General features: G+C 36.9%; 2 protein-coding genes across 2 annotated transcripts; both read left to right on the top strand.

Annotated features, from left to right (window-relative positions):
• Nucleotides 1–270: 270 nt before the first annotated feature.
• LOC133328281 (O-phosphoseryl-tRNA(Sec) selenium transferase) lies at nt 271–1,902 on the top strand. The gene is made up of 5 exons (XM_061536830.1): nt 271–385; nt 456–585; nt 640–1,335; nt 1,397–1,714; nt 1,772–1,902. Exons 1-5 carry the CDS (start codon nt 278–280, stop codon nt 1,900–1,902), a joined length of 1,383 nt encoding a protein of 460 aa, XP_061392814.1. The 5' UTR covers nt 271–277.
• Nucleotides 1,903–5,782: 3,880 nt separating this feature from the next.
• Nucleotides 5,783–7,710, top strand: LOC133328262 (protein spartin). Its single transcript, XM_061536811.1, has 3 exons — nt 5,783–6,374; nt 6,441–7,348; nt 7,413–7,710. The coding sequence occupies exons 1-3, from the start codon at nt 5,796–5,798 to the stop codon at nt 7,708–7,710; spliced, it is 1,785 nt and encodes a 594-aa protein (XP_061392795.1). The 5' UTR covers nt 5,783–5,795.
• Nucleotides 7,711–22,950: the final 15,240 nt, after the last annotated feature.

Below are 22,950 nucleotides of genomic sequence, written 5' to 3'. Positions count from 1 at the left end.
TATTATTCTTTTTTATTCCGGCACTGGTTCATTTAGTTCCTTACAATGAATAATTTACATTCAATTTCCTTTTGGATTTGAATTCGAATTCTAAAACCCTCACTGTTATTCCTTTTGTTTTGATTCTATGATATATCGTTTATTCACATGTTTATTGTTTATACGCAGTTAATAACATCTGCAAGACTTTGTACTCTCCATACATGAAAACTACTGTTATACTTTCAACTGTTATAAATGTTAAACATTTATTTAAGACTTGTTGAAGTTATTGACCATGGATTACACAAAAATCAGTGAAAAACTAATACCGGCCAATTATCTGAAGTTGGCTGTGGAATCGCAAAAGGCAAAAGAGGTGCAAATCAAGGAACTTTTGGAGAAGGTAAATAAAAAATCGAAAGATACATTCCAGTATAGTAGCTAATATTTAAACTATTATCTTTGGTGTCTAGCGTAAATTACCAGAAGATGGTTGGAGTGATGAACTCATTGAGCTGGTGGTGCAACAGCTATCTGCATTGGATTCTAATAACTTTGGCCATAATGTGGGTTTGGGTGAGAGGGAAGCAAGGATCGCTTGTAGTAAGTAACTCAGTTGAAACCCAGGAAATCTTCTAATATTTAACATGTTTTCAGATTTAGTTGCCAAAAGACATTATAATCTAGGTCATGGTATTGGCAGATCTGGAGATTTGCTGGAAGCTCAACCCAAAGCAGTTGGATCTACAATTGTGTCACAACTCACCAATGCCTTACTTTTGGATTTAATTCACAGTATGGGCGTGCAAAGTTGTAAAGCCTGTTTCCTAGTACCAATGGCCACTGGAATGACATTATCGTTGTGTTTCTTAAGTCTACGTAAATTAAGACCCAAAGCCAGATATATTCTCTGGTCACGTATAGATCAAAAATCATGTTTTAAAAGTATGACGGCAGCAGGATTTATACCCATCATAATAAATACCCAAAGGGTGGAAAACAATGAAGGTCTGTGCACAGATTTGGAGGAATTTGAAAAACAAATTAGTGGACTGAACAATGAAGAGATACTGTGTATTATGTCGACCACAAGTTGTTTTGCACCACGGAATTGTGATGATATTGTCCAGCTGGCAGAAATTGCAAAACGTCATGACCTACCTCACATTGTCAATAATGCCTATGGTCTGCAAAGTACCTATCTCTGCCACCAACTGCAACAGGGCCAAAGGACGGGAAGAATAGATTTATTTATACAAAGTACAGATAAAAATCTAATGGTACCAGTTGGTGGAGCCATTGTGGCGGGTTTTCATGAATCCATCGTACACAATGTAGCAAAAACATATGCAGGTGGTTTTTACATAAATTTTTTATATCGAACTATTTAACATTTATCTGCATTCAATTCCAGGTCGTGCCTCATCCTCACAATCGTTAGATGTCTTTATGACTTTATTATCGTTAGGCAAAAATGGCTATCTACAACTCTGTCGGAAACGTAAGCAACTCTTTAATGAATTAAAAGAAAAAATAGAGTCAATTGCAAAGAAATACAATTGTAAATTATTGGATACAAAAGGCAATCCAATATCATTGGCATTGTGTTTCAATGAGTTGCCACTTAATGAACCCACAAAATTGGGATCAATGCTTTATACACGTGGTATTTCGGGTACCAGAGTTGTGGCATCGGGTTCAGTTAAATCTATAGATGGTTATGAATTTAAAAGTGAGTTTATTATGCACTAAAAATATAGAAAATGTCCTCTGATGTATATTTTTACAGATTGGGGTACTCATGAAGATTCCGCTTGCTTGCCATACCTTACGGCGGCTGCTTCCATTGGCATTACACGTAAGGACATTGATGTATTTATTAAGAAATTAAGTGAATTATTGGAATCATTAAGAAAATGAAAAATTGAAAATGTTACCTAATGGAAAACACTGAAAACTAATAAATTTTTGATCTCAATAAAAAAGAAGATAGAACATCGGGCTTAGCCAAAAAAATAAGCTGAGCCAAATTTTGATTTCAATCTCAGAAACAAATAACCATATAAAATATAAAACGAAATATATTCTTTTGCAGATATCTAAATATTTTCAGCAAAATAGTTTCCATATGGAATATATTTTTGGAAAAGTGATGTTGCTGAAATCTCTTCTTAGTAAACATATTTGAGAGGTTTCTTTAATAAATGCAATTAAACATAAAGTTCGACTGTTGTAACTACAAATTATAACAGTTTGACCATATGGTTATAACACTTTACCGATTATGGATGCCGACTTTTATTTATAATACAAAAATTGGTAGAAACTTTTCTTTAGTTATTTTGTAGATTATCAGAGCAATTGTGCCAATAGCCATGTATGTATCCGGAACTCAACCATAACACGATAACAGTCTATCAAATTTGTTTTTCCAAGCATCACCAGCCTTAGATGATCACAATGGACCGGAAAATCTCCAAATGATGCAGTCAGTGTTAGTGACTGCTCCTTTTTGGGTATTTTTAAATCATGGTTGAAATCATGATGTCAAAACGGCAACACTGTTATCAATTGAAAGAACATAAACAAAAGTCTGCCTCGCTCTCTCTCTCACCCTTTAGTTAGTAGGGTTACACTAAGGAAGAAGAAGAATAAGTCAATTCATTTTAATACAACGACGACCAACGAAAAGATAATTTTATTAAATAAACATAAAAAACATAATAATCTTTAACTGTTTTTCTTCAAAATGTTGATAAGACATTTAGTCTACAGTCATATTAAAAGGCTAATTAATTGTTGAACATAAGAAACATTCGCGGAAAGCAAACGATAAAGGTGGCGAGGAGATTAATAGCGGCGGAGAACCAACAAGTGCAACCTGTTTCTTTTTTTTATTTAGCAATAGCTGCTAAGGAATTTTGCAAAACAAAAATAAGTTAATTTGTTGTAATAAGCACAAATCGAAAGCAATCGCAAATATTACTTTGCAGTGAAATAAACAACAAAAATAATTGCTGGTGGTGAGTGTTGGAATTTATAAATAATATATTGTATTATAAACCTAAAGAAAACTGTTTGTTTTTAGTAGAAGATTTAAAAAGGTGCATTAAATATGAGATTATGTATTGTCCGCCCGAAGTACCCTTCAAGGTCCATAGTTCATTTTATGCATGGTCTGTGAATGCAAGATTTGCAATTTAATCGCTGTTCTGTGAGGAAATTGGTGATTGCAATTTTTTTATTTATTGGATTTCTGTATTCGAAGTGACTGATTTACTGAAAAGAAATTCCAATGGAATATTCCACATATGCAGATTGAAATAAATATTTCGACATTTTTTTGAGATCATACGATTTAATAGCAAATGTTGAGTAATTTGAAAAATATTTTCATAATTGTTTATTTAAATTGTTGATAAAAAAAAAACACACCGCATATGACGACAACAATTTCACAACGTGTTAGGCTATTAAAGTTTATCTTATTTTGCAAAGCATCATTAGCTATTCGTCAGTGGTCTCTTGAAAAAAAATTATTAAAACATCGACGCCTCAGTGGTCCCTTGAAAAAAAAGTGCTCCCTTAAAAAAAATATACTCCCTGAAAACATATTCTTTTAAAAATCGACGCCTGAAAAAATATTCTTTTAAAAATCCACGCCTCAGTGGTACCTTGAAAAAAAAAATGATTTAAAAATCGACGCCTGAAAAAATATTCTTTTAAAAATCCACGCCTCAGTGGTCCCATGAAAATATATTCTTTTAAAAATCGACGCCTGAAAAAAAAATTCTTTTAAAAATCGACGCCTGAAAAAATATTATTTTAAAGATCCACGCCTTATGGTCTCCTGAAAAAATCCTTTTTTTAATCCACGCCTTATGGTCTCCTGAAAAAATCTTTTTTTCCCTAATACTTCCCCTAATAGGTCTATATGTGGTAAAAAAAAATTAAAAATGAACGGCGTTCGATCCACAGTTTTGAGGAAGCCCCTTCATCGTATCATAAATGACGAATTCGGGTTTTCAGTGATCCCATAACCCGGAAAATTTGGATGGTTCATCAGGGGGACAGACATACAAAGGGTAAAAATTTCGAAAAAAAAAAAGCCTGAGCCTAAACTTAAAAAAAAATACATAAAAAAATCAAATAAACAATTTTCCTTACCTAATGGGTCTCTCCTAATGTCTAATGCAATTCTCTTATTACACCCCTAGTCACGTGTGAACAATTGATTGAATTATCAGCACATCATCTACTTACTGACAATTTTCTTACTTACCAGTCAAAGTCCAATAGGTAAAGTACAATTGCACTCTAGGCATTGGTCAACCCACAGTAAATGCAAAGCATTATTTCCCAAACACCTCACACACGCCATCGAGATTCCTCCTCTCTGCACTTGTTGTTGTTGTGGTTTTCTTATTATTGTGTCGTCTAGTAGTATTCTCATACGATATAAATGAATCATCTTCCATCAGCAATCGCACAAAAATCTGACGACAAAATGACGCACAGGAATTAGCTTGCAATTTTGTTTTTCCTTCTTTGCTGCCAAGCACACTTATAATTTCATCATTGTCAAGTTTGCCGCCTTTTTTGTTTTTGTGTGTAGTCATAACAAATCATGTTTTTTGGCAGCCGCATCATCACCTCTCAAATTCTTGTTCTTAACGTCATAAATGAAAAATCTTCTCATTTGTGTTTTGTGAAACTCTCTCCGTTATTTTTGGCAACAGCATCTCATCAAATTGGCTTAACGTCATAAATCTCACTAAAATGGCATGCTCTCGCTCACATTTTGTTGTTTTTTGGACAGCAGCATCAACTTATATTTTGTTAATGTCAAAAATTTTAATACAATATAATATTTAAATTGAAATTTAAATTTAGCTACCTTTATAACGTTTTAGCACCAGCATATTGTCAAATTTCGTTATCATCGTAAATCTTATTAGGGTCAAGATAGTTCCCGCTCTCTTTCTATTTCTCTGTTGGGTCACTCTCATAAATTGGCATAAATTCAATTTTTGTCAAACAAACAACCAAACATTTCAGCAAAAATCATGAATGAACGAGCCATAAGGTCCATCCGTGGGGATGAGCAAGCCCAAAAGGAGGCTGTTCTCTAAACGTTTGCATGCCACAGAATTGTCAAAAATGCTGCCAGTTGTTCTTAAATAGTGCTCGAGTAAACATTAGTTAAAGTGATTTTCTGTGATTTTTTTTCTTCCATCATGATGGGCGATAAAAAATGGTTGGATATGGATGTGAATATAAACAAAGTATGTATAATAAAATAATAAAAGGATATTGTTAATCAAGAATTTATTCAATAACGTAACTGCAGTGACCTTTGCCTTTACATACATTCACACACACAATCAGCTGTTCGCATTGTCCTAAGTATAACAATGAAATTGAATTAATTCCCTAGAGGTTTGGTTTAGCTTATAATAGAAAAATGAATTCAATTATTCAACGCAATTTATGTTTTTTAAGAAAAATCAAAGAATTACAGGATTACCACCAATATCTGAAAGTGTAAAAAGGTAGGAGTTTACAATAAATTTATATTTTTGGAGTAAATTACGTCTCATGACATATCGTCGTCCCCAGTGGTGACACTTGGATTAACGTGACATCGACAGGGTTTTCATTTGTTTAAATAGCCCCCGACAATGACAGACCACCCTAAGATTCTAGTTTTCAGTTTCTCATAGCATAACAGACCTCCTTGCAGTGCTTCCAATCTACAACCATCTGATATTAATTGAGTTTCTATAACTTTTGTTTCCTTCCAGATTATAGCCATGACAACCGATGCTGAATTTCTCAGCTCGTATGAGCAAATAAAGGAGGCCAATAAATATGCCCTTAAACAAGTGGAGTGTGCCATAGGCCTAGAAGAATTGGACAAACCTCTAGATGCCATCGCCGCCTATGAAGAAGCTCTCAAATTAATTGAGAAAAGTTTTGCCATACCGGTCAGTCTACCCGATAATACGGATAATGTTGAAAAGGAATGGAATGATGCCTGTTTGATAATACAAAAACTGAAAGCGGCACGTACCGAGGTTACTTATCGTTTGAAAATTCTAAAACAACAACATGCTCCTATCGACACTGAAGCCATTGAAGCCCAAGAAGGAGAACCACAAATAAATGGTGAACCTCAGGCAAAGAAGAAATCGAATTTATTGGAAAATCCACAAACCTATTATGATATTAGCAATACAGGTGGTGGCCCTGCCAAAACCTATAAACAGATTACCAAAGGCCTACGGGATATTATGGCCGATCGTAATAGTTCAGTTTTGTATGATACTCTGTTTCAGGCCAAGGTTAAGCTGTACAAAATTATGCCCAATGGAGAAGTTAGAATGTTGGCGGTAAGTGGAAATATTTGACAATTCAAAATTAAATGCTTCAATTTTATTGGTGTTGTATTTCATTAGGGCGAAACCTCCATGTCCTTGGTAATGTGTACCATTGGCGGTGATTGGAGTTATTTAAATGGTCTATATTTCATACAATGTGCCATTAAAGACCCCAACATACCCAGTCCCATGGAAGAGGATGGCTTGGCCGCCACTTCATCTGTCCTTCCCCTGTCCAATTGCAATGACATGATTTGGATTTATCCGCTGGTGTCGACGGTAACAACATGCTATCATACCGAATACGGAGCTTTTATATTACCCGATTTGGAGTCCGATGAAATGGGTTCAGCATTTGGTCTAATATTGTGTCCTCCTCCTGAACTCTCTGAGGAAGCATTTGGCGATTTGCAACAATTCTTTTTGGATCTTTTGGAGGCGGTGTTGGCTGGCACCGTGGAACAAATACCCGAAACGGCATTTGTCCGACCACCACGTGATACTAGCCAACAGGTTTCCAAGCACATTGTTAGCACAGCAGATTTCATAGCTCGTGGCCTAATTAAGGGTGCCGAAAAGACCGGAGAGTTGATGAGAAAGAGTACACCGTATATTATATCAAAACTGAAACCAGCACCTGAAAATCCACCACCCATTTCCCCGGCAGTGCATAATACAGTTGCTGTGGCCAAGGGTGTTACTAGTGCGGCGGTGGGTGTTACAGGTTGGGTGGCGAATAAAGTGGGCACCGCCTCGGTGGCAATTGGTAAATATTTGGCACCGCATATCCAGCATCATGGTGCCAATGTACTGCAGAAAACATGTGGCCTAACGGAGGATGATGCCAATACGAAAATGACAAATGCCTTGACTGTGGCTGCGGGTGCGGTGGAGGGTTTTTCGACCATTGTTGATGGTTTGGAAAAATCCGCAGCAATTTTGGGCAATAATATAAGTGAAAATTCGGTGAAAATTATTGATCATAAGTAAGTTGCAAGCAAAACATTGAATATAAAGAAATTATATAATAAGATTTCCTCCCTTTCACAGATATGGCCACACAGCCAGTTCCGTGGCGGCCGAAACCTTTGATACTTTGGGTAATGCCTTTGTGGTTAGCCGTAATGTCAACTATATGCTACCCAAGGGTATTGCCAAGAAGTTGGTCAAACACTCGGGCAAGGCTGTGATCGAAGAGTATAAATACGATTATAAACATGAATCTCAATATATTCAAGCTGGTGCATTATATCCAGATTTGAGAGTATTAAAGCAACAAACAGTAAAATCTGATACGCCGTCAACGTCATCATCAGCAGCAGCAGCCAATGGAAGTTGTCTACAATAAATTTAGTTTTATACTCAACCAAATAAGAATTGAAAGAAGAGAAACAACAAAATCGAATGCAACTGATGATATTCCTCCCCTCAAACAAAAAATATTATATTTTTGTTTTATTTATTTAAAATATTTTGTTATACGTTATCGTGTTGATAACGAGAGAATTTATTGTAATAGTGATCATAAGAAAATGTAATAAAGTGTTATTATTTTTAAATTGTAATGTTTAATTAAAATGTAAATGTCGTTCATTCTTTTTTGCAAGTAACAGCTTTGGGTTCCTTAGCTCGCAAGAGGAAATAAAGTGACATTGGCCTAGAAAGGGGTAGAGTGTGCGATAGGCCTAGAAGCATTGGTCAAACGTTTTGTTGTAAATTGCCAACAATGATGAGGCTCTAAAATTAATTGAGAAAATGTTTGTCACACCCGCCAACCTAACCGATAATACCTCTTGAAACCTTCACTAAGGATAGACATTAAAAAACCAACCATAATGCTTGATTATATAGCAAATCAAAGAAGCAGGAATTGAAATTAATTATCGTCTAAAAATTATTAAACAATAACACTTAGCACCTATCAACACCAGCCCGAGAAGGTGAACAACAAACAAATGTTGAATTTTATTTATATTTTTTTTTTAATTTTTTTAAATAATGTGTATTTACACCTTGATAATATTCAACCATTGACATTAAAAAAACACTTGAAAAATTTATGAAAATATCTCGGTAATTTTGAAAAATATTTTTTTTTAATATTTATGCGTCTTGTTTCTGTATGAAGGAGTTGCCAGATCGAAGCAAAATTTAACATGTGTTCATAACTGAGACGGATGTTTCCAAAACACTTAACTTTTTTCTGTTTATGCCGCGCTTTTTGTGCTAGGCTAAGAACTTTTCGAACTGCCCTCGTACTATCAGAGTGCAGTTGGCCATCTTCTTTAATCGAATATCTTCAGTTGGGTTTCTTTTATAGACAGTTTGATTTGATTGATAGAAAAAGTGAAGCTGAAGGATTTTCTATTCAAAAAAAAACTTTAAATTTTCTATAAAAAAAAATCCATATGTTCTTCTATAACGGCAACCCATTCGATCTTATTAAAAAAATAAGGCTTTTTGATCTTCTACAAAAAACGACCATTTGATTTGCAATGAAGGAAGATTATTTGGTCTCCGATAATAGAATAAAATCTGCACTTTTTCAAACGATCATCTTGCAATCTTCTATAAATTATGACCATTTGCTCTTCTATAAGGAGACACACTCCGATTATCTGTTTTTTTTTTTTTTTTTCTATAAAAGAAAATATTCCAATATTCTATAAAAAAGACCATTTGCACATCTATACCGATCTAAGAAAGAAGCCCATCTGATCTATTATTTTATAATAGGACCACCTGTTTTTCTATGTAAAGAAAATCTTCCAATCTTCTATAAAAAGACCGTTTGCACATCTATAGAAAATACCATCCGATCTTCCATATATAAGAAGCCCAACTGCTATCCAATAATTGAAGACTATCATGCTCTAGCATAAAGTCCAACCCTCCGATTGTCTCATAAAAGAAGGCCATCTGATCTTTAATAAAAGAAAATCCTCTAATCTTCTAACAAAGAAGACCATTTACTCTTCTATAAAAAATAACATAGAATCTTCTAAAAATCTAATTTTCTATAAAAGAAGACCATTCGTTTTCCAATAATAGAAGACCAGGTGCTCTTCTATGTGCTATGTGTGCCTACCCCCAACATTTGCATAACGTTGAGAACTACTTTCCTCTGCAACGCCATTGGGACTGACAATCTTATTGTCAAAAAAAAAACCTTTAAAAATTAAAAAAAAAAACTTCTCTTTGATCATTAAAAAAAGTTATTGAAAATAAATCCAGTCTTTGATAATCTGTACAAAAATATTAAAAATAATGAAATAAAAATCAAATTGTTTATATTTTATATATATTGTAACCTTGTTTTATTTATTATATAGTTGTTTTTATATATAATAATAATTTATAAATATATGATATTTTTTTTTTTTGTTTTATATTTTTAGCAAATTCAATTGATAATTTTTTTATTTTCTTATTTGAGAAATAGAAAATATTAAAAAAACAACCACTAAACTTCAAATTGAATTCATTATATGTAGGTATATATAAAAAAATTATAATAAATAGAATTGATAATAATAAAAAAACCGTGTTGATATTTTAATATTCCCGCAAATATACTAATCCTAAGGGAAATGAAAATCATACCTACCAAAAATTATAATAATAAACTTTAGTTTTTTTATTTATTGTACCACCAATTTAAAAAAATTTGTTTGTGTTTTTTTTATCATTTATAAATGTTTTTTTTTCTTTAACGCATTATTTGCTTTTTCAATTTAATTACGAACTTAAAGAATGTTATGAATGAGTAGAAAAAAATAATAATATACATATGGCACAAGAAAATTATAATTATAACTTACATATTATTTCTAAAACATGTTAATGCTATAACTAAAGAAAAAAATTATATATACAACAACAAAAAAAAATATTGAAAATATAAAATTCAAAAAATAATAATAATGAAAGAAAAAAATAACCAATAAATATATAACAAAAATAAAAAATCATAACAAAAAATAGAGTAAATAACATAGAAAATAAGGAATAGAAGAAAACATAAAGAGAAAAAAATATGAGAATATCGCAGTATGCCTTCAAAAAAAAAATTTTAAGAGAGGTAACAAAAAATATATAACAAAATTTGGTTTTGGAAAAAGAAAGCGGAAACAATGGCATATGAAAAAATACTTATGAGAAAATTCTCTCTTAAGAGATGCGAAAAAATTGTATATAAAGAAATTTCTATCAAGAGATTCATATAGAAACAGGTATTCAAAAAAGACGCATTCGTAATTTTTTACAATGGAAAAATTAGAAATGTGTGCTTTCATTGTAAAAAAAGTTGTTGATGCGTTTTTTTGAACACCTGTTTTTATATGAAGGAGTTGCCAGATCGAAACACAATTTAACAGAGATGGATGTTTCCAAAACACTTAACTTTTATTCTGTTTATACCGCGCTTTTTGTGATAGGCTAAGAACTTTCCGAACTGCCCCGAAGATCATCTGCATTTCTCTTAAAAAAATATTTCAAGCTTCAATAAAAAGCCCATATGTTCATCTATAACGGCAACCCATTCGATCTTATTTAAAAAAAAGACTATCTGACCTTCTACAAGAAAAGACCATTTGATTTTCAATAAAGGAAAATCATTTGCTCTCCGATAATAGAATTCAATCTGCACTTCTTTGAACGAAAATCTTCCAATCTTCTTTAAATTATAACCATTTGCTCTTCTATAAGGGCAGACCCTCCGATCATCTATAAAAGACTGTCTGGTTTTCTACTTAAAGTAAAGTAGTAAAAAATACCACCAGTTCTTCTATCAAAAAGACCATCTGAATGTCTACAAAAAAGGCCATTCGATTTTCCAGATGATCATCTGATCTATTATTCCTTAATAGACCACCTGTTTTTCTATAAAAGAAACTCTTCTATAAAATATCACCACTTTTCTCTTCTATAATGATAGACTTTCTGATCTTCTGCTCTTCTGTCCGATCTTCTATAGAAAATTTGTTTCAATCATTCTTTTAAAAAATGTAGATCTGTTTATCTTCCAATCTTCTATAAAATATCTTCAGATCTTCTATTAAAACGACTATCAGATCTTCTACAAAAAAGACCATTCGATTTTTAAGATGACCATCTGATCCATTATTGTATAATGGACCACCTGTTTTTTCCTTTAAAGAAAATCTTTCAATCTTCTATAAAAAAGACCATTTGCACATCTATAGAAAATACCATCCGATATTCCATACATAAGAAAGAAGCCCTTCTGCTATCCACCATCTGATCTATTATTCTATAAGAAACCACCTGTTTTTATATAAAAAAAACTTCTATAAAAAAGACCATCTGCCCATCTATGAAAAATTCCATCCGGTCTTCCATATATAAGAAGACCATCTGCCATCCAATAATTGAAGACCATCAGCTCTTCCATAAACTCCAACCCTTCGATTGTGTATAAAAGAAGACCATGTGATCTTCAATAATCCTCCAATCTTCTATTAAAGAAGACCATCGGCTCTTCTATAAAAAGGAACATCGAATCTTCTACAATGTCTGATTTTCTATGAAAGATTTGATCTCCGATAATAGAAGGTAATATGCTATGAGTGCCGTACCCCCAACAGTGGCATTGGCATAACGTTGAGAAGTACTTTCCGCTGCAACGCAATACCATAGGGATTGACAACAAAATATTTGTGGTGCTGGTGAAATGCGATAATAGTGGTGGCGGTGCTGGGCCTGGTTGTGATGTGGTTTCCGATAAATATGGATTGTACACAATCCTTGAACGTGTCGTTGCCACGCCATTCTTGGAATTTGTACTTCGACAATGTGGTGCAATTGATGCTAAGGAGACGACGAATGAGTTACCCGAATCACTATAACTGTGGGGCATTCCGTCTGCGGGGAGATTACCATCAATCGTCCCATCATATCCTGATCGTGTGGAACTAAACATTCCATACACTAACTCTTCGTTTGCCATACACGATAAACGAATGCTTTGTCGTTTACAACAGCGAGAGGATGATTATCTACATGTACATCTATCGTTATTTTGATCGTGAGGAATTAAATATTCCAAAAAAGAGAGCATGCCATACACAAGAACTGAATGCTTCGTCATTTGTACCACCAGCCGAATGTGGGTGGCAACCGATTAAAATATAACAACAGTTGACCATTTCATATTTTTTACAGCAGTTCTTCAGCTCTTCCTCCAAATTCCAAGATCTTAATCTTCCAATCGACAGTTAATAATTTTTAAATACAATTTTGTTAAACAAAATAATAATTAAAACTCTTACAAAAAAATTAAATAAATTAATTACATCCAATATATATATATATGCATATGTATACAATGTGAGAGTGAGAGAGAAAGATACAGAGAGATAGTATATAGATAGATAGATAGATTTCATTGTATATAAAGATGAGTTGCAGAGTTTTCTCCTACTTAAGGAACACCAATAAATCTTATTTTTTCCATTATATTTTTAAAGAGCATAAAAAATGGAATTTTTTTTTACCACCCTGTAGTATTCCAGCAATAAAATTAAAATGGGAAAACAATTTTTTTTCTAACAATCAGCTGTTGGTTGCCACAAATAGCCACCATTAGCACCATTCTCTGCACTACCACCGCTCGACGATGATGTTGCAATAAGGGCATCCTTATTTAGATGCGTCTCAATGTCCACACGACAGATGGGGCAGTGTTTATTGGTCACTAACCATTGGTCCACACAATCTGTATGAAATAAATGCATGCAGGGTAAACGTCTGGAAAAAAATGGAGAGAGCAACGAAAAAAAAAGAAAACCATTAGTTAAGTTTACAAAAGTATGTAGGACTACAACACTTTGGATATTTTCCAGGGTACGGCACTCCCAAGAATTATATTGTAACCGCTGAAGAATTACTTATATCTGTCCTTCCTTCCAAACTTACCTCACATCATTTTCAATTTCAAATAGAGACAAACAAATGGCACACTTTTCGGCATCTTCATCGGTTTCACTGGGACGTCTGACCCGGCGATATTTGTGGGGCAATGTATTGCGTTCAATGATTTCCTAAAAAAAAAAAAAAAAAAACAATTAACAAAGGAATTAAAAACAATCCCCATGGACCACTTACCACTGTGGCTCCTCGTGGTGGCCGTAACGACGAACCAATAAATATTCGCGGCGTTGATAAATCAATTTCCACATGCACCGGTGAATAGTGATGGAACATGTGATGATGTACAGCTGGCCTTCGCAACGCTGGACATCTGCGATTTTGTGGCTGTGGGCGGGAATCATAGGGATAGTATGCCTGCAAATTGGAAAAAAATCAATTAATTTCAAAAAATAAAAAAAAACAAATCTTTATATTACGCCACACTTACAGGATCTAAACTTGAGACAGGACCATTACGACCATGCACACAGGAACATACATTGGACATTTGTTGGAAACGTGTACGAAAACCACTGGTCAAATTCAAGGGATTCGATGACAAATCAATTGGTGTGGGTGTCATATGACGCCGATGGATTTCTTGAACGTTATGTTGGCGCAACCACAGGTTCTGATGCACCAAATAGGGTGGCGGTGGCCCATGACCACCAGCACCCGCAACTGCTGATGCCCCCTGCCGCAAGGTGAGAGTTGAATGGGTATGCGGCAGACCCGCAGCAACACCAGCAGCAGCACCGTGTGGACCTGCAGCGGCATGTGACGACGAATGGCCATGATGATGATGATTGTGTGTAATTATGTGATGATTGTCATGTGGTCGTGTTGATGTATGCGCCGAATGGGTATGGTGGTGATGATGATGATACAGAGAAAGGGGGGTGGGAGGGTATTGATGTGGCGCTAGGGCATTATTACCAAATATAACTGTCGGTGGACTAATGTGCGGTGACAGGGGTGGCGGGGGATTTACCATGGAACGCTGTTGTTGTTGTTGATTGGTGGTATCGGCTTGCATTGAATTCGATGGCGGTGGCGGCGGTGCCTGCTGCTGTAAATTTAAAAGTGTTGGAGCTGATAATGGATGTCCATTATTTGGCGAATTTATAACACCTACCAAACCCATGGTCGGTACAGGTGCCATTCCTCCCACCGTGGCATTGGCATAACGTTGAGAACTACTTTCCGCCGCAACGCCATAGGGATTTGCAATGAAGATTGGTGGTGGCGGTGTTGAAATGCCTCCCAACGATATAAGGCTTAATGGTGGTGGCGGTGCTGGGGCTGGCTGTGATGTTGTCTCCGATAAATAGGGATGCCACACTGTCCTTAAACGTGTCATTGCCATACCATTATTGGAGTTTGTGCCACGGCAATGTGGCCCAATTGATGTTAAGGATGAGGAGGCGACGGCGGCGCCGGAGGTGTTACCCGAATCACTATGGCTGTGAGGCATTCCGTCTGCGGGGGAATTACCATCAATCGCCCCATCATTATCGTGATCGTGGGGAATTAAACATTCCATACACGAGCCCGTTTGCCAAATACGAGAACCGGATGTTTCGCCATTTACACCACCAGCCGAATGTGGCCGGCCAGCCGGCTGATAGCTGGCATTACCACCTTGGAATGTATAATTTGTAACACCAGCATTGGTATTGGATTGATGGGCCCGTTGGGGTCCCAAACCTGCGGCCGGAGATAAAATCAACAATGGATCCACCATGTTATACCAATCGGGACTCTGGCGAACTGTGCCCGATGTTGCAGCAGCTCCGGCTGAAGATATTATGGAGGTGGTTGTGGCATTCACATGTGCTGATGATGCTGTCAAGTCCCTTCTTGGCGAGTTTGGCATTCCCAGTGCCAAGGGTGGTTCATCGTCGGCGGTCAAGTCAATTGACAAAATCGGTTCTCGACTAGAATGAACAAAAACAACTTCATCATCATCACCATCGTCATCGGTACTGGGAGTGGTTGTGGCATCTGACAGCCAATCCAATTGTAAATCGGGTGCCGTCAGAACAGCTGGGATTTTGGCGGATGATGATGACGGATTTGGTTTACGGCCCCTGGCAACACCACGTGAAGTCGACGGTTGCTCATCCATGTCGGCAAAGTTAACCGCCTGACTATCCGAACTGGTGACAAGATCAGCGCGTTTTCTTCTACCATGTAATTGCGAGGAAGGAGATGGTGGTGGTGGCGGCAAGGGGGCAGATAATATAGCTCCAGCTATTGATGGTGGTGGAGGAGACGATGATGTTGATGCGGACGATGATAAAGTTGGCGGTGGGTTATGTCCTGCATAGGTTATGACATAAGAACCATTCGAGGAATTGGCAGAGTTGGAAGAATCTCGGGAGGAAAATAAATTCGTCGAATTATTTCGGTTATGAACGCCACCGGTATGATTGCTATTGAGTCGTTGTATTTTGGATGATCTACCCGGCTCCTCGTCTTCCTCCGCAGCCGCCCTTTCTCCTCTCTCATTATCTGGCCGCGAATAACGTAAATTAAAATGTTCCAAGGGAGAGGAGTCACTACCACCGCCATCGGAGTCGGTGGTTTGGGTGGTAGTTGTTGTATTACAGGTCGAGGAAGAGGGTTTGTGTAGATTCCATGCCTGTGAAGAGGTTTGGTCATTACTCTCATCAAGATTTTGCCAATATTCAAAGGAGGGCTCTCTACGCACACAAGCTGAAGTGGAGGGTTGATCGTCACCACCACCACCACTTAGTTGCTGTTGAGAGTTAGATGCGGTAGATGTTGATTCTACCAAATCGATTGTATATCGATCTGGGTTAGAGCTGGATGAGGAGGCTTCATTGTTGCTGTTATTGTTTGTAGAACGATGATTTGTGCCAGCCGAACCTCCGCCACTGCTGCCACCTCCTCCTCCGCCCGCCGTTGATGATGTTGACGTCGGTGACGAGCCAACCACATTGGTGGTGGTCGATTTATGTTTTTTATTTGCCGCCGCAGAGGTTGTTGTTGTTGTATTTGTGGTACGTGTATGGGCGAATTGTACATGTTCCGTTTCCGATGATGCTGAGGACACTTCATCATTGGGCGGTGGCTGAGGCATTGATATGGAGTACGGTGTGCCTCGACATGATTCCAATTCGTCCGGTGGCAAGGTATTCATGGATGTGGAAGTGGTCGAGGCAACTTCATCTTCATCCCGTGATCCATTTACATAGACAAAGGAGGTGGTGGCTGGTGCATCTTCATAAAACCGTCTTCTTGTGATTTGCTGTGGTGGTCTATCTGGTTCATCAACATTTGCGGCGGTGGCGGCTGTTGTTGTTGTGGCATGGCTATTAAAAATAATATTTGTGCTGGAGTTGGCAGTTCCTCTCGACTCCATTGTATCAGTATCCCGCTGATATGGAACCATTACCTCAGGGGCAGAGGGTATATTACGACCCGACAAACTGTATTGATGACAATTGACCCAACGATTATCACATTGTGATGCCGAATTGGGTAGGGTATGGGGCGTTGGTGGTGGGCTTCGGGGATCTGCGGAACTGCTGGCCGAGCAATTACACGTTTGAGATTGTTGCGGATGCGTATGGTGTGAATGCGGATGCGCGTGATGAGGAGTCATGGGCAGCATATAATAATGACCACTGGGGGGATATTCATCAGTATACTGATGCTGATGCTGAGAGTGTGTTATATCGCCGTTAATACTATATTCCGCGGAGGGGCCAAACGAAGATTCAACTGATCTAGGTTGCCCACTGGATTGATGCGGTGGCGGTGGTGGGGCTGTTAAGGGCTGTTGTAGACGATGCTGATGGTAATGTGGACGACAAACACTTGCCGTTTGTTGTTGTGGCGTTGGTGGTGGTTGTTGTATGTGACTTGTATGGGGTCGTTGCTGCTGCTGTACATGATGATAGCTCACTACATTGCCATTATTGTGTTCCGACGGTGATCCATCGATGTCATAGTCCGTTATATAACCCGGCGAAGTATAGTGCCGCTGTGGTGGCATCGGCGCTTGATACGGCTGATGGAGGTGTTGATGATGCGGATGATGATGATGGTGGTGGTGATGATGATGGTAATGTTGCCTGGGATAGAACGACGACACCGAACGATTATGACCCATCAAATGATGTTGTTGTTGCTGTTGAGGTTCAGTCGATGTTGTTATCGTAGCCACCGTAGACGATATATTTCTCTCACCACCAACAACATCATCATCGTCATCTGCCACAGATGCTTCATAACGATCGGATGAGTCCATTGGCATGTAATGTGAACGACTAACGGCCACATCGGAACCAACATCCTGCCAAAAAGAAGAAGAAGAATAGGAAAAAAATAAAAATTTTAAGTAATCATATTGATATTATGGAGATATTTTAACCTCTATAACGTAGACAGTTTCAAAATTGGCCGCATCAACTTCTTCGTTAACATGCTGTTGGACCTCCAGGGAAAGTTCGTTCATTCCATGATGATGATGATGGCGATGGCCAATTGTTGATGGTGGATGATCATTTGGTTCTCCATTATGGGGTGTAGTTGTGGAGGTTGGATTGTGTTGTTGTTGCTGTTGCGATGGGTTGTTGCCATTTTGTTCTGTTTCCATAATATGAAATTTGTGGTGTATGGAGGCGATTTGTTATTACTAAAAAAGAATACAAGGGAGATGAATACAAAGGAGAAATGCAAATATAGTAAATATTTATAAAAGACAAGAATATAAATTAAAAATAAACAAATTATGCATAAAGCGACGAAACTCATTTCGCAGTACTCCTAGATCCAGTTTAGTCCAGAGCAACCACGAAAAGGCATGTATCCTCTACATCAATTACATCTCACCGAGATGGATCAATAGTGGATGCTGTTCTGAAAAACACTATAGAACCAAGGTCCGAAGATTTTGTCTATCACGACATGCGGTGTGTCTTTCATTGACTGCTTCTGCTTCCTCTTCCTTCAAATTCAAGAAAGTTGCAACTTGAACGGGTTGCGTCCATTGTGAATTGGGCAATAGATGAGTCGGCTTAGCTTGGCAGTTGAAGAGGTGCAACGTGTCGTGTGGTCCTAGTCCACATGCAGGACATGTGTTAGGTATCGAGCTGTCAATTCCTGCCCAATATGAATTGAGGTGGTTGCACCATCCTCATCATAGTTGAGCTAAGACTACTCGTGTTTGTCTTGGCAGCTGCTTCTCCTCTGCTGCGATGGATTGTGGGTGGTCTCCGATTATGGTATTCACGTGATATTGCTCTATTCAGACCTGCTTGATAGGCTTCTTGAACTAGGGTTTCACGCTTATACCTTTGGACCTCTCTCTAGATCATGAAGATCTTTCCTGACGTGCCTGGGCGGGGGAGTCCTGTCCATAAGACTATGGCAGTCACCAGAGTGACTTAACCGTTGCCCACAATTTACTTGTTCCGGTGACAATGTTGCATTGCTTTAGGTGGTCTAGCCACTTTTTCCTTTGGTGCTCGCATACTAGTCTGTTGACTTCAAGGGTAAGTTCTCGCAACCTTGGGTCTTCAGGGATAGTACGACGGAGATCATCACGCTCATTAGGCAATGCCGTTGCTTTTGCTGGAAAGTTAGGTCTTGCTTCGGGTATTCGACCAGCAGGTATAAAGCGAGCGTCAGCAGTAGCGATGATTTTCCGGAAATTCCTCTCTGCCAGCGCTGTACCCCTCATGTTGGACTTTGAAATCCCCTAGTGCCAGGCGGTTATTACCTTCTAGAAACCAACTGATATCCGGTAAGTAACGCGGTGTACAGCTCTTAGATTGCCGGCCTATCAACAAATTCACTGGGTGCGGAATTATACCCGGTGAATTTGTTGAGGTGCCGGCCTTCACCACAGTCGGAGTTGGTCGCAGTCCTTCTACATAGAAGGTCTCTGACGAATTTAATATTCCCTCCACCATAAGTGCAGGGGTATACAAATCCCCTTTGGAAAACATATGATTTATGCCAAATCGGTCGGCACGGTCATTCCGGATATTTCCCCTATTCTGTTTACAAACAAAAAATATTTTTTCTGTACTAAAAACAACACTGAATCAAAATGAAAAGTACTAAAAGAGAAAAACGAAAAACAAAACATAAAAGGCGAAGAAAAACAACGATGTTGAGGAGAAGAACAACTTAATTCATGTAAAATCAAATAATAGCAAATGGAAAAAATTAATAGAAATGAAGAGAAAAAAATAGAATTCAATTGGGAATATTACAAAAAAGGAATCTAACTTGAAGCCAAAGAACCAAAAACAAAAACACCTTTTCATTCTTATTGACTTAACATATTTTCACAACTAACAATACCTGCAGAACGACAGACAGAATACACTCTCGACTTTTGTCGTCGTGAGTCACGAATTTAGCAAGAAAGAAGACAAACAATAGCAAAATACAACTACAAATTCCATTATCATGATCCTGCAAACAAGTCTTATAAAAAATAAGGATTTTACTTACCCAAAAGGAGTGGACACTCTCGTCCAGTGGATTCAGTTCCTCTAGTTCCAGCAAAAACCGAAACAAATGCAAATCACAAAACAACAAACGAACGAAAAACACTATAATAACAAAGACTGGCTGGCTGAATGGCCCACACACACAAATATACACAGCAGGCAGAGAGCAAGAGCGAGCCAGCGATTAAATGACACTTGAATTTTTAATTGCCTTTACTTCGTAGTTGTCGTCTGCTTCTTCTTCTTCTTTTTCGTAGTGGTATTAAGCAAAAAATTCATTACATCCAATTAGATATGGGGGAAAACAAATTTTTCACGCCCCTTCTTTTTCACAAATTTTTAACATTTTTTGTGCACATCATCATCATCATTGTGGGGTATTTTGTTTTATTTTTGCCTTTGATTTATTTGTTTTTTACAATTTTTCTATTAAATTTCTTTCTACGGGATTTATTCCACAGTTCACGAAATTCTGGTAAGAACTGATATATTGACGAGGGTTAACAGATGGTATTGATTTTGTTTGGTTTGTTGATGACGTATGGCATCACTGTATTTAGCACACAGTTGTTGTTATTGGGTTAGCGGAAGTACAACCTAATTGAATAACAGGATTATCAGCTGATATTGAAAATAAATACTAAATAGGTTCATACAAGGAAAATTTTCAAGGAGGTAATAGCAACTTATAAATAAAAGATTTTTTCATATGAAGGCATACGCAGAATGGATTCGAAGTATCATCCGTCGTGTTTTTTGTTATCGATAATACAACAATCACAAGATAGATCACAACAGACCATATGTAGTTGGTAGCTTCTTCTGCCAAAATATAGGTTGGGGAAAAATAAATCCATTATTATTATTATTTTTATAAATGGTTTAAAGGGACCCACACACCATAGGGCATGCATGACAGCATTTAAAGTAGTACTAGTAATTTTATATATGTTTAAGAATGTATGTGTGAGATTTTCATGCAGTACCAGAATTAAAATAGTTTTGATTTTGGAAATGAACCCTTTCAATTTTCATTTTCAAATTACTGCAAAAATCTACTATTTTTTACTACGATAACATTTTTTCCTTTATGATATTGGAAAAAATAGTAAAAACTCGTTGATTCTTGAAGTACGGGAACAGACGAAAATTTGTCAGAAAATAATTGTAATGAAATAAAATATATAATTAATTTTTTTTTTTTTTTGAAGGAGGAGCTCCATGGCGATGTTACGACTGCTAACATGCTGGCCAACTTCGATAATTTCACCGATTTTATCGACATTTTCGACGATCGGCCTACCTACCTCCGAAGTGTATTTTTAACATCAAAAAATCCTGAACGGAAGATACGAAAAATACTAAAATTGGCTGTTACAGTATCGGAATCATATTCATCATTGCATTTTCGCCCCCCGGGGTCACGATCGCCGCAGAGATAACCCAGTCGACGCAGGCACCTCCTTCGCGCTCGCTACCTTTGGCGGACTTCGACTCACTTACCCTCTTCTTCATTTCCGTGATTAAGTCGTTATCCCGTCCGATGAATCGGATACAGTAGTTAACTGCTCTCCGGTACATCTTCTTGGCAGCGATCTCCTTGGCGTTGACTTGCCTTGATGTTACTAGTACTGATGATTTATCCATCTTAACGACGGAAGTCTCATTAGTACCAGTCCTCGCATCGGCAGCAAACTGTCTGAGAAGTCTCGCGACGTCTATGAGAGGTCTAGGAGATTAGTTTGGGTCGTCAACATTTGTGGGGGTTCATTGAAGTCTGACCTTGTAGAGTTTGAGTCTGCGGGTGCCAAGGCAGCCACACATCGAAATATCGAATACCATATTGTTTTTGTTTTCAGATGTTATTTTGTTTTTATTATACCATGCATAGTCGCACCAATAAGTTTGAATTTACTCAAAAATACAACTCTTTATTTCATTTTTTGTTAAAAATAATATTTTTTGTTTATTAATTTTTTTATTTTACCCAAAAATGAATTAAGACTTTTCAATTGAAGAAAGCGGCTTTTGGCATTTATGACAGTTGCAATTTGTGTAATTTTGACAATTTCTGTGAATTGTGTTAATTTTGCAAGGCCACTCTGTATTTGTTCAAAAACATTCAGGAACAAAACTAATACACTTCATACGAAACGATATTGACAATGCAAAGATAACCACATCGATATTATCGATAGTGTCATCGATTGTTCTGCTTGCTGCTCTGCAAGAATTTTTCTTTGCATTTATTTGGCGGTTTTTGAGGCGTAAGTTACAAAGATACGCAAAAAATTAATAATATCGAAAACAAAGCAACAGCAAGAACGCGATAAAAAAACAAGTGAGTAAATTACATATATAGAAGATATAGAAATAGCCCTTATCTGTGATATATATTTTTTTAACAATACCTCTTATATGTTATTTTCTTCATGCCATGATGAGAAAAATCAATAAAATAGAGGTCGTCTGCTTTAAATGGTGTCTTGTTCCCATAATTTGTTTTGTGCTTGTCGCTAGTTTAAACCAGTTTTTGGCCGCCTATATTTGGTTCAAAATAATTAGGTTTTGGTGCCATCATTTTCGTCGTTAAAAAAAAAAAAACATTTTAAAATTTGGGCGTCATTTTTGTTCATAAAAATTTGCAAGTTGTGAGTTTAGTTAATTATGTTTATATATCGTTTTTTCATATTTTGTTTCTTGTCTTTATTTTTAGTTGATCTACTTTTGTTTTTTTTTTTTGTTTTGTGGCAAAAATAAAATTTCTGGGTATTTCGTCCATATGTTGAAAGTATATATGGAAATACATTTGCATTTTATTTATTTATTCTTGCCCAGTTCCCAGACTTTGTGTCAGCAGCTATTGCACACTGACGTCACTACTTATAAAGTGTATTTTTATTTTGTATGTACATCGTACATACATATATTTGGGGGAATGTTGTTGGCGACACACAAATATCCATCTTTTTTTCTACATTTTGCAGTTCCCACTTCCACTATTCGAGCCTCTTTTTGTTGTTTGTGTGTGTGTGTGTGTGCGTAATGTGTGTACTTGTTGGGGGAAAAGCGCAATGACACTTGTCGTGGTGGTTTTGCTTATATTAAAAAATGAAAGCAAAGAGAGAAGGTTCAAATTATTAGCCATGTTTTTGGATTAATTG

This window comes from Musca vetustissima, unplaced genomic scaffold (assembly GCF_032173495.1).
Source record: "Musca vetustissima isolate MV318-11 ecotype Yass unplaced genomic scaffold, APGP_CSIRO_Mvet_v1 utg11186, whole genome shotgun sequence".
In the NCBI taxonomy this organism is placed as follows: Eukaryota; Metazoa; Arthropoda; class Insecta; order Diptera; family Muscidae; genus Musca; species Musca vetustissima.
This window is presented reverse-complemented; position numbering and strand designations above follow the sequence as displayed.